General features: G+C 37.2%; 1 protein-coding gene across 3 annotated transcripts in view; it reads right to left on the bottom strand.

Moving 5' to 3' along the window:
• Positions 1–13,006, bottom strand: part of BDP1 (B double prime 1, subunit of RNA polymerase III transcription initiation factor IIIB) — an 84,512-nt gene that overhangs the window by 30,332 nt on the left and 41,174 nt on the right. For all 3 annotated transcript variants that reach the window (XM_061189337.1, XM_061189339.1, XM_061189340.1), the window contains exons 19-25: positions 12,644–12,866; positions 9,939–10,117; positions 9,013–9,217; positions 7,567–7,703; positions 5,543–5,744; positions 5,092–5,282; positions 3,867–4,254 (exon numbers count right to left, since the gene is read on the bottom strand). In XM_061189337.1, the coding sequence (XP_061045320.1) occupies positions 3,867–4,254; positions 5,092–5,282; positions 5,543–5,744; positions 7,567–7,703; positions 9,013–9,217; positions 9,939–10,117; positions 12,644–12,866 (1,525 nt within the window). The remainder of the gene's footprint in view (positions 1–3,866; positions 4,255–5,091; positions 5,283–5,542; positions 5,745–7,566; positions 7,704–9,012; positions 9,218–9,938; positions 10,118–12,643; positions 12,867–13,006) is intronic.

Here is a 13,006-nt window from a genome sequence, read left to right as displayed (position 1 = left end):
TAAAAAGATTTATCACACACATGACCCACCAAGGCAATTACCCTCTCCCACAACCCCAAAACCTGTATGATTCTTGATAGCGATGAATGGCCATGTAAAATAACGAGTCCACTCACATTTACTCTTCATTTAGCAGGCTTATTTCAAAGATCCTTACAGTCTGGGGGTTAAAAAGACTAAGATTTATCTCCTAGACTATAAAGAAGGGAGTCTGGCTCCTATTCCCTTATTAACAGAGAGATGAGTATAAAAGACTGTGATTCAGTAGAAACTGAGCAGTCAAGTTTGAAAATCTACCTTTGAGACATTTATTATGGTAACACCTATGTGTTCTGTGTCTGTCTGCTCAGATGCAATTAGAGAAAAATCTTTGCTAATATCCTATAGGCCTAGGATGAATTTTAAAAGTTCAAGTGATTTGAAAAGACAAAATATTTTCTGAAAAGCTGGGATTGGGGGGATAATGGGAATATTCTAGGTAACTGAAAGTTGGTTCTGTAAGCACTACACAGTTTCAAAGCTTTATTTTTTTAACAGCTTTATCTAGATATAATTTACATTCCATACAATTCACCCATTTAAATTGTATAATTCAATGTTTTTTGGTGATGGAAGCACAGATATGTGCAACCATCAACATAGTTACTTTTAGAACATTTTCATCACTTCAAAAAAGAAACCCTATACCGACTCCTTTAACTCCTCATCTCCAAATCCCTAAGCAACCATTGATCTACTTTCTGTCTCTATAGATTTTCCTATTTTGGACATTTCATATGAATGGAATCATATAATATATGATTTTTTGATAACTGGTTTCTTTCACTTAGCATAATGTTTTCAAGGTTTCAAGGTTCATGTTGAAGTATATATCAATATTTTAGATCCCTTTATGATTTACTAATATGCCACTGCATTTCAACGCTTTCTAAAGGGGACATTTTCTAACATATAAACAAATTTCCCTGCCTTCGTAAACTGGCCATTAAGAATACAATTTAAGCTTTCCTTGCTCTATTATTATAATCAATGCTATTTAAGAAGGCATTCTGTGGGGCTTCCCTGGTGGCGTAGTGGTTAAGAATCTGCTTGGTCTGGAGCCTGTGCTCCGCAACAAGAGAGGCCGCGATAGTGAGAGGCCTGCGCACCGCAATGAAGAGTGGCCCCCACTTGCCACAACTAGAGAAAGCCCTCGCACAGAAATGAAGACCCAACACAGACAAAAATAAATAAATTTAAAAAAAAAAAAAAAAAGAATCCGCTTGCCAATGCAGGGGATACTGGTTCAAGCCCTGGTCCGGGAAGATCCCACATGCCGCGAAGCCACTAAGCCCGTGCGCCACAACTAGTGAGCCTGTGCTCTAGGGTCCGTGTGCCACAACTACTGAGGCCACAGCTACTGAAGCCCCTGTGCCTAGAGCCCGTGCTCCACAACAAGAGAAGCCACCGCAATGAGAAGCCCGCGCACTGCAATGAAGAGTAGCTCCCGCTCGCCGCAACTAGAGAAACCCGTGCGCAGCAACGAAGACCCAACGCAGCCTAAATAAATAAATAAAATAAATTAAAAAAAACAAAAAAGAAGGCATTCTGTATTAATTCAGGGATATATCCTAGAACCTGATTTTCAGAAGTTAATTTCTAATATTAGTTTTCACGAGCACTTTGCCTTTCACCCAAAGAAATTGTAAAATACAAAACATATAGCTAAATGAATTTTCACGCAGTGGTAACCAGCCATCCTTGCACAAAATTAACTTTCCTTTTACCTTTTCTTGGTTTCAACCAAAATTTAAATTCCTTATCTTTACTTTGAACTTTAATTACAAGAAACCACTTTACATCATTTTTATTTAGCTTCAACCATTCCAACTAACTTCATAACATTTAGCATGGTATTATTAACAATGAATAAAAAAAGGTGAGTTTGGAATTCTATTTGTAATTCAAATGGCTTTTGAATCTACCATGAATACAAAACTGATTCAGATATGATGCTCTATAAGCAAAATGAGTTACTGAAAATTGAGGCAGAACAGAAAACTTTGAAGTTACAAAGTTAGACCAAGAGGCAAAAGAGTAAGGAGCTTTCATAATAAAGTAAGTTGAAGTAATATGTTCCTCTACCTCACATCCATTAGGATGGCTACTATCAAAAAAAAAAAAAAAAAAAAAAAACAGAAAAAACAAGTGTTGGTAAGGATGTGGAGACATTGGAACCCTTGTACACTATTGATAGGATGGTAGAATGAGGCAGCTGCTATGGAAAACAGTTTGGGGGTTGCTCAAAAAATTAAAGATCGATTTACAATTTACCATATTATCCAGCATTTCCACTTGCAGAATTGACAGCAGGGATTAGAAGAGATATTTGTATACCCATGTACATAGCAGTGTTCTTCATAATAGCCAAAAGGTGGAAGCAACCCAACTGTCCACTGACAGAAGAATAAACAAAATGTGGTACTGTATATACTGAATGGAATATTATTTAGCCCTTAAAAAGGACATCCTGGACTTCCCTGGTGGCACAGTGGTTAAGAATCTGCCTGCCAATGCAGGGGACACGGGTTCAATCCCTGGTCTGAGAAGATTCCACATGCTGCAGAGCAACTAAGCCCGTGCACCACAACTACTGAGCCTGCGTTCTAAAGCCCGCGAGCCACAACTACTGAGCCCGTGCACAACTACTGAAGCCCGCGCGCCTAGAGCCCACGCACCACAACTGAGCACATGCGCTGCAACTGTTGAAGCCTGCGCGCCTAGAGCCCATGCTCCACAACAAGAGAAGCCACCGCAATGAGAAGCCCGTGCACTGCAACAAGAGTAGCCCCTGCTCACCGCAACTAGAGGAAGCCCGTGTGCAGTAACAAAGACCCAATGCAGCCAAAAAAAAAAAAAAAAAGGGCATCCTGACATATGCTACAGTATAGATGAACCTTGAAAGCATTATGCTAAGTGAAATAAGCCAGTCACAAAAAGGACAAACACTGTATGATTCCACTTACATGAGGGACCTAGAGTAAGTGGTTGCCACAGGCTAGAGAGGAGGGAATAATCAGAATTATTGTTTAATAGGTACAGAGTTGTAGTTTTTCAAGATAAAAAAAGTTCTGTGGATGGATGCACTTAATGCCACTGAACTGTAGGCTTTAAAATGCCTAAGACAGTAAATTTTATGTTACCTGTAATTTACCACGATTAAAAAAGGAGAGAGGGCTTCCCTGGTGGCACAGTGGTTAAGAATCCACCTGCCAGTGCAGGGGACGCAGGTTCAAGACCTGATCCAGGAAGATTCCACATGCCGAGGAGCAACTGGGCCTGTGCGCAACAACTACTGAGCCTACGCGCCTAGAGCCCGTGCTCCACAACAAGAGAAGCCACCGCAATGAGAAACCCACGCACTGCAATGAAGACCCAACGCAGCCAAAAATAAACAAAATAAATAAATTTATTAAAAAAAAAGAGAGAAAGAAAGAGAAAGAAATATGTCCCTTCTACCTTCTCTACCAACCAGAGCTTAACTTGAGCTTACCACAAAGAGTTAATAGAAAACATCTGCCAAGTTTTTTGTTTTTTTTTTAATTAACCAGAAAGGAGATTAAGTAGCCCCCAGATACAAGTGAAATTAGATTTCTCTCAGTATTGTTATACTGATTACCTTGTGCTGGGCCTGGGTTGCAGGGGCTGAGTAAACACAGGAGATCACACAAGCCTATTTCTACTGATTTCCTAGGCTATGCAGCAGGGCCCAAACAAATTACTCTAATAATCTTCAAATCCTAATAATCACTAAGAGAAGAGATAATGATCCACTAAAAGCAAAAAACAAGTAAGATAAAGTTCCAAGGATTCAAAATTCAAACTACCTCTTCCATGGTTTCCTCAATCTGAGCAGAAACCGGTTCAGGAGATCTGAGACCAACAGGTACAAACACTGGAGCTTTGTTTACTTCTTCTGGAGCAAGATGATAGCTTTCTTCTTCATAGTCAGACTCAAAGTCTTCCACATCATCTTCGTCTTCTTCCTGGGAAGCTCGAAGAGTCACCAGCACAGGCTTAGAAGCTCTAGGTTCCTTCTTAGAGGTCTTACTCCGAATTCGTTTTGATCCACGCCCTTTGGGGACGTTTGGTTTAATCTTTCGACGCATTCTCCTTTCACTACGATCTATCTTACATTCAGAGGCAGAAGAGAGAGCTGTTCTTCGATCCACAGCAATTTTAGAATAATTTGATTCTTTTAATAGTTGTGGAGAGCTGGAGGTTTAATCAAAATAGCAACACAGTCATTACATGCACAAGAATAATTTTAATGAAAACCCAACTTATAAAGTGAAATCTCAATTCAAGCCATTAATATAAAATGCCCACCACCCATTCTATCAAACACTAATGCTATGACGAGAATGAACGGAACTTACTGTTAGGATTTAGTTTCTCACTCAAAGTTAAATATTAGTTATCCACCTACAAATTTTTCACAGTAAGTTTTTAATTCTGACCCATTTTTCCCCCTTGCTATTTAAGTGGTGATGAAATACAACACTGGAAATTATTAGAAGAAAATGGGATCAAGAACACTGGACCAATAAATACAGAATATGAGACCAAAAAGTGATACGGTTTATCCTATTGGATAAACAGATTAGGTCAAAAGAAAAAAGGAGAATGAGGAAATCCAACAGAACAACATTTTTTAGAACTTAGGGTCCCTTCCACTTTCCTTGAAAACTGTGGAAGAAAGGTACCCTTCACTTGTGTTTGTGACTCCAATTCGAATCAGCACCCTAGTTATTTAGGTAATATGTACTACTCTTTCGTCAGGCTTCTGCTCATGTCTAATATACTCAAACTCAACACCCAGAAATTTTAAATGTAGGAAAGAAAAATCTTTCTGAGAAGATCATAAAAAAAGGAAATTTTAGTAAATAAAAATCAAAAGTGGGAAAGAAACAGACCTGCCAATAAAAAACAACCAATACTTCTGTTAACAAACCATCTTTTTACTCTATCAATAAGTTAAAGTAGGACATCCATTAAGAATAAGTTACTTGTATTTACTATTCTGAAAGTACTTGTTAAATAAAACTTTACCTTGCTGGTTTACTGACATACTGCTCTTCGACAACTGAACACATAGAATTATCGTCTACGGTTTTCTCTCCAACACTTCCTGATGGTCCAACTTCTGATTGAGCCTCTTTTTTTGCCAAACCAATCTCCTTGGAACCTACAGAACCTTTTCTTGCTGAAATCTCCAGAGATGTCAGAAACTCAGCTTTTCCCTTAAATTTAAGAAGAAACAACTAATATTACCATGAAAACAATCTGTATGGTAATTTGGTTTGGTAGTTTGGCCTAAAGCGCTAAGCTTATTACACACATATACACAAGTGACTGGTTTCTAAACTTTCATAATATTGGAAAGTCAACCAATTTTCATGAAAATAGTTATAGTACAAAAGGCAAAACTATTTTTTTAATGTTCTCCTTCATGATATTGATAAAATAGAACCCACTAATAAATTATTTTTTTCAAACTTACTTTTTGAAGAAGCTGGGTGTCAGAATCTCCATGCTGCAGCAAATTATCTTCTGGCTTCCTTGCCTTACTCTGATCTGCTCTGTCTTTTTCTATGTCTGATTCCTCTTTCTTACCTTGTGCTCTTCCCAAATCTAGCTTAGCCTTTTGGAATTGCCTTCTTATCATTTGTGGTGGACTAGGAACATACGTTTTATGTTCATGTCTAGAATGAAAGACAAATCATGTTGAAGAACGAAAATCAGAATTCTTGTTGATGTATCTGCTGTTAAACAATTTTGGGGCACAAACCAATTCTATGTCCGAAGGACTATATATAAATAGTCTATAAAACTAAACATATAAAATGAAACCACACATGCTGATATGAAAGAAGAACATAGAAGCTTTTATAACTTCCATTTTCTATATAGCCTGGGGAATACTTTCACAATAATATTTAATCTTTTTTTTACTTTCATTCATTGATTCTGGTGTGTCGTTGTATGCTACTTTAAGTAATTTTCAGAGAAATAACTAGATACAAAACAAAAATGCCAGTAGTTGAAGATGGACTTCATAATGACACTTTAAACAAATGCTTCAACTGGGCTCTGAAGCATGAACAAATGTACAATGGTCACAACAACCCTGGTCCTTCTGGTTCAAGAGCAGGCTTGAAAGCTAGAGTCTGTTCTCCTACCACATGCCTGTCACTTCATAGAAAAGGGTTTATTGACAGCCAGTGTCATAAGGATCTCAATATAACCCATTTGTATCTGCCAAATCAGAGAAAGACAAGGTTTTAACATTCAATACAGTAGCCATAGCTCCCAAGGCAACACAAACAGCTTCCTTAAGGTTTCCTGGAAAATATTTAATAACTGGCAAGGATCTGAATTAGCTAGTTTAAAACTAATATAAATCTGGATACTTATAAAGAAAAACTGGGTCTGTAAGTATCGATCACAAGTTCTCTGAAAGATCTGTATTAAAGACTAATCTTAAGTAATATTTGTAATAAATTACCTACAAGAGAAAGTAGTTAGTTACATTTCTAAATGTTCCAATCCTGCTAAGTTCTTCCAGCAGTGAAATACCAAGGAAGTTCACAGGAAGTTCTAACAAAGTAATGATGCTGGTTAATACATTCCAGAGTAGGCTAATGTATTTGGGAAAACATGTTATATTTAACTTAAGTATAAGCTACTTACAATCAAGTGTGATTCTACAAAGGTACTTAAGAATAAAATATATACATACATATATATATATATATATATATATATATATATATATATATATATATAAGCTCAATGTGCTACTGGGGTTAAAAGGGGGTAAGAAACTGCTGGACATAAGAATAAGCTAACTTAAAACTATACAGAATATATACTCTGAAGAAAGTATCAGTCATGATAAAGCTAAAAGCTTGAACAAACTTCATAAACAGAAAAGATTTTAAAAAGAGGGGTGGGTGGGTAATGGGTTTCTATACAGGAAATTTGAAAGTTAGATCTTGCTCATTAAAAATGCAAAGGCTGAGCATAAAATCTCTTGAAACATGTAAAGTTTCTTTCAGGAAGCTCTGCCTATAAACTACAGGAATTTGCTAGTCTTAAAGTCATAAATCCTGAAAACTTAAGTTTAAAAACTAAACTGCCAATGTTACTTTGAGCAAGCCATTTAAATCCTCTAGATCCATACAGTCAATTATAAATGAAGGCATTAGAAAAGGCTGACCTCAAAGGTCACTGGTCTTTAAAGGCTCATTTAGAGTAAAACTCAAAATCCTTACAATGGTCCTACATAATCTGCGCTTCTCCCCACTCAGCCTTTACCTTTCATATATCTACTACTCTTCCCCTCTTCCCCTGTTTCACACTGGCCCCCTTTGCTGTTCAGCAGATTTAAACTATTCTAGTTTCATAATTACTTTTTTCTTTCATAAAACTTACTAAATGTGAAATTACATAAAATCGATTATTCAAATATCCAGCCTTTATCTTTGAAAAGTTTTATGCTTTTCTGATTAAAAGCAAACTTACCTCGTCTTTTCATCTGAAACATTTATTTTGTTAACATGAAGGTTTTCTAAAAGAACGTGACTCTGGTTTTCATACATTCTGCCTTCTGAAACTTTGGAGGATACAACTTCAATGTCCGTTGCAATTTGAGAATTTGGCTGAAATGCAAAACTATATTAGTTTTGTTTTTTTTTTTAACAACAGAACACACCTCCTAAAATATTTTAATCATTAAGAAAGGTATTTAGGGACTTCCCTGGTGGCACAGTAGTTAAGAATCCGCCTGCCAATGCAGGAGACATGGGTTCAATCCCTGGTCCAGGAAGATCCCACATGCCGTGGAGCAACTAAGCCCATGTGCCACAACTACTGAGCCTGCGCTCTACAGCCTGCAAGCCACAACTACTGAGCCCACGAGCCACAACTACTGAGCCCGTGTGCCACAACTACTGAAGCCCATGCACCTAGAGCCCATGCTCCACAACAAGAGAAGCCACCGCGATGAGAAGCCCGCGCACAACAACAAAGAGTAGCCCCTGCTCGCCGCAACTAAAGAAAGTCTGCACGCAACAACGAAGACCCAATGCAGCGATAAATAAATAAATTAATTAATTAATAATAATAAAAAAGAAACGTATTTAGTTTTTTAAAATGAAGTCTCAAACTTCATGTTCATGTTTTGCTGCCCAAAACAAAATTGCCTATTCACAGAGAAAGTTTCAAAGATTACTGCAGTAATATGTTCACATAATGCTTTAAAAACTACAATAACCATCTGTTGTGAACCTCCCTCCCAAAAAGTTCAATGTGTTTTTTTTAATTTGGGGGGGGGGTTCAAATAAGGATTACAATCACTTTATTTTAAATGTAGATTTTTCCCTTGGTAGAGAAAAGGACAGAAAAACAAGATCTGTTGAAATGGGCATTAAACTACTTAGATTTGTTTCTAATATCAAAAGATCCATCAGTAAGAGATTGGTTAAACTGTCATTCCAAATAGCAGAATGTTACACCGCAGTTAAAAACGATGTATCTCCATATTTCATGACATGGAAAGTCACTTAATATAATAAGTGAAAAACAGTAAGTCACAAAATAACATGATTACAATGATTTTATTATTTAAATTTACATGAGTATGCACACATGCATGCATGGAGATATATCCGGTAAGATATGTCAAAAGGTTTTCAGTGGTTACCTCAGAGTGGTGAGACTAGGGGTAATTATTATATTATTTTGTATTGACTGAACATTTTCACAATGAATAGGTTCATTAGTTAGGAAAAATACATTTATTTTCATTAAAAAAAAAATCCACAATGGTAAATCTGAAACAAAACTAGACACATTATGTATGAAGTAGAGTAAGTATCAGATGCCTATATTCTAAGCCAAGTCTGAGCTACCATTTGATATTTTAATATGCATTAAAAGGCTTGATTTAATTACATAGCAATAACTCACCACAGTCAGGAATTTTTTAGTTTCATCTTTTTGTAGTGTCCTTTCTTCCTTAATTGTTTCTTTGGCTTCACTTTTTTCTATTACTTGCCTCTGTCCACCCTTTCTTAAGTTTGGACTGGGTCTCTGAAGTCGGCCCCTTACTGGTGGAGCAGTTTGGATAACGCTTTCCTTCATTTCTTGTTCGCAAGTGTGTATATGATAAGTCCTAGAAAAGGGGACAGGAGAAAAGAGAGAAAGCTTGATTGTAAAAAGATGAAAACTACTATAAAAATATAAAAGTTGAATCTAATAAACTCTGTAAAACTGTTTTGTACATTAAAGGAAAATTAAATTACTTTCTGATTATATCTCATTTTATAAAAAAATAGTTATTTCAATTCTCAAAAGGTACTGAACTTATATGAGGTACCTACAATACTCAAATTCATAGTAATAGAAAGCACAATGGTGGCTGCCAGGGACTGGAGGTAGGGGGAATGGGAAGTTATTGTTTAATGGGGACAGAGTTTCAGTTTGGGAAGAAAAATGTTCTGGAGATGAATGGTAGTAATGGTGTCCAACGATGTGAATGTACTTAATGCCATTGGACTGTACACTTAAAAATGGTTAAAATAGTAAATGTTATGTTATATGTATCTTACTACAATTTTTAAAAAGGTACTGAATACATACCCTATATACATATATTTTTAAATGCATTGCTTTGTATAAGATCTTATGCCGCTAACAGTGAATATAAGCAGGCAAGTGTTAAAAGGTGTTGAACTCAACTTGATTTTGTATTTTAGGCCATATGACTAAAAATAAACCAAGTATTCTTGATACTCACTTTCAAAATACATTAACACATTTCTTAAAAAAAGAAATGAAGAACTATTTGAAATAATTCTCCTATTTTAGATTTTAATAAAACTATCACTGCTTACTCCATAGAGACAACTAATTCCTTTTCCTGGGCTTGTGTAGACTGAGACTCCTCTATAGGTTCACAAGAACTCGAAGGGGAAAGGTCCTTTTCAGTCTGTACACATGGTAATATCACAGCTTCCTCTTGACTGTGATCTGATTTGTCTTTTTCTCTTGATGTCATTAGGGAAGCCACATCCTAGGAGGTAGATTAAAAAAAAAAAAATTTCATCGAGGGTTGGTAAAAGTATAGGGAAATAGAAACTTTAATAAACTGTTAGAAAAATAAACTGATACAGTCTTTGTAGACAACACGGCAATATCTATCAAGAATTTTTATTTCCAGCAATTCTACTTCTAGAAATATATCTTATAAAAACACTCAAATAACTATCTAGAAAATTATACACAAGGATATTTATTACAGCAATATAATAGCCCCCCCAAAAAAGGAAAGAAAAAGAAAAGGAAAAACAAAAAATTGGAAACAAGACAAATCAGTAGGGAACTAAATAAATTATAATTTCTTTACAATGAAACAGTACAGAGTCATTTAAAAGAAGTTTAATTTCTATATACTGATCCAAAAAGATGTTCATGGACTTCCCTGGTGGCGCAGTGGTTAAGAATCCGCCTGCCAATGCAGGGGACACAGGTTCGAGCCCTAGTCCGGGAAGATCCCACATGCTGCGGAGCAACTAAGCTCATGCGCCACAACTACTGAGCCCACAACTACTGAAGCCCATGCGCCTAGAGCCCATGCTCTGCAATAAGAGAAGCCACAGCAATAAGCCCGTGCACCGCAACGAAGAGTAGCCCCCGCTCGCCACGACTACAGAAAGCCCGTGTGCATCAACGAACACCCAGCACAGCCATAAATAAATTATTTTTTTAAAAAAAAAGGTGTTCACAATACTGTGTTAAGTGAAAAAAAATCAGAAGGCAGGATATGATGCCATTTTTGTAAAACAATGAAAATAAATACCCGCACATTTTATTATTTATATAAATAAGTATCTATACAGAAAAGTTTAGGTAGACATATTTAAAATTGCTAACTTGGGAGGGAGAGATGGACTAACTTGGGAGAGAAAGATGGAACATTATAAAGGACTCTAACTTTTTAGATGATATATTTTTCCCAATTTGCAATTTTTTTTTTTTTTTTTTTAATTTATGGCTGTGTTGGGTCTTCGTTTCTGTGTGAGGGCTTTCTCTAGTTGTGGCAAGCGGGGGCCACTCTTCATCGAGGTGCGCTGGCCTCTCACTATCGCGGCCTCTCTTGTTGCGGAGCACAGGCTCCAGACACACAGGCTCAGTAATTGTGGCTCACGGGCCCAGCTGCTCCGCGGCATGTGGGATCTTCCCAGACCAGGGCTCGAACCCGTGTCCCCTGCACTGGCAGGCAGATTCTCAACCACTGTGCCACCAGGGAAGCCCTGCAATTTTTATAATCATTTAAAATAATCAATAAAAAGTGATTTTGGGTACTTCCCTGGTGGTCCAGTGGTTAAGACTCTGCACTTGGGCCTTCCCTGTGGGCACAGTGGTTAAGAATCCGCCTGCCAATGCAGGGGACACGGGTTCAATCCCTGGTCCAGGAAAATCCCACATGCCGCAGAGCAACTAAGCCCGTGCACCACAACTACTGAGCCCGCGTGCCACAACTACTGAAGCCTGTGCACCTAGAGCCCGTGCTCCGCAACAAGAGAAGCCACCGCAATGAGAAGCCCATGCACCGCAAAGAAGAGTAGCCCCTGCTCACCGCAACTAGAGAAAGCCCACACGCAGCAACGAAGACCCAACGCAGCCAAAAAATAAATAAAATTAAAAAAAAAAAAAAAAGACTCTGTGCTTCCACCACAAGGGGCACAGGTTCAATCCCTGGTCAGGGAACTAAGATCCCACATGCCACATGGCATGGCCAAAAAATAAATAAATTAAATTAAATTAAATTAAAATAAATAAATAAATGAAAGTGGTGGTTTTTTTGTTTTTGTTTTTGTTTCTTTTGGCCATGGCTCACAGCTTGTGGGATTTTAGTTCCCCGACCAAGGATTGAACCCGGGCCCTCAGCAGTGAAAGTGCAGAGTCCTAACCACTGGACCACCAGGGAATTCCCATGATTTATCCTTTTTAAACATAAGATTAGGAGGAAAAAGTACAAATGTTCAAGCACAGTAAGAACTGAGCTAAGATGTAAAAGAAGAATGTTAATTCAAAAAAGTACTTCATATGTTCAGAACGCTCAACTTATAAGTGTTAACGTTTCATTTCAAGGTTTTTGATGCTTATCACACATCTTAATCTCTTATAGACCAAGTTAATCAAGTAAATAAAATAATCTCCTTTAACTCATATCAAGCTTTTAACTTTTTTATTTCACCTTCACAACAGAGGGAAATAAAGATGGACTCTCATTCTCATTTTTCCTGTGAAGAAACTAGTTGCATCATTTGGCTATGGTCACATAATGAATAAAGGTCAGAACTTGAACTAGAGCCTGGGCCTCTTAAAATCCTTCCCATGACACATTTGCCCACCATCAGAGATTCAAGATTCTTACACAAACCACATGGATCAATGAGGTACATTAAGTACAGCACCAATATCACACACAGCAAAAATTACATAAGGAAATATTTGCGAATTTTTAATTCCAAGTGTTTTACTTTAGTAATTATAATAACTAAAACCGAAAACCTCCATCTTAAATAACACTCACACGTTGAGAAGGGAGAGTTCTCGTTTGTTCTCCATTCTGCTGTATCACAACAGTCCCTTTTTTATCAGCTTCCACTTTCTTCCCAGGTGCGTGTTTTTCTGCTTCTATAGTCTCTCTTTTTGAAGCTGCTCTTGCTAAGTTTGGTTTTGGTCTTTTGAATCTACTTCTCACAAAAGGTGCTGGTTTCACTTCAAATGGCTTCTGTTCTTGAGGAAGAGATTTGCTTTTGGAACAAGGATTATCAAGCTTTAGGATGGAATGAAGGGGCAGTGGGAGCGGAGTCTTAGCACAACCTTAGAGGCTGGCAGTAAATATTTAATTCTAATTCTTAACAGGAAAACAAATCGGACTATTTGGTAGATC

Source organism: Eubalaena glacialis, chromosome 4 (genome assembly GCF_028564815.1).
Source record: "Eubalaena glacialis isolate mEubGla1 chromosome 4, mEubGla1.1.hap2.+ XY, whole genome shotgun sequence".
NCBI lineage: Eukaryota > Metazoa > Chordata > Mammalia > Artiodactyla > Balaenidae > Eubalaena > Eubalaena glacialis.
This window is presented reverse-complemented; position numbering and strand designations above follow the sequence as displayed.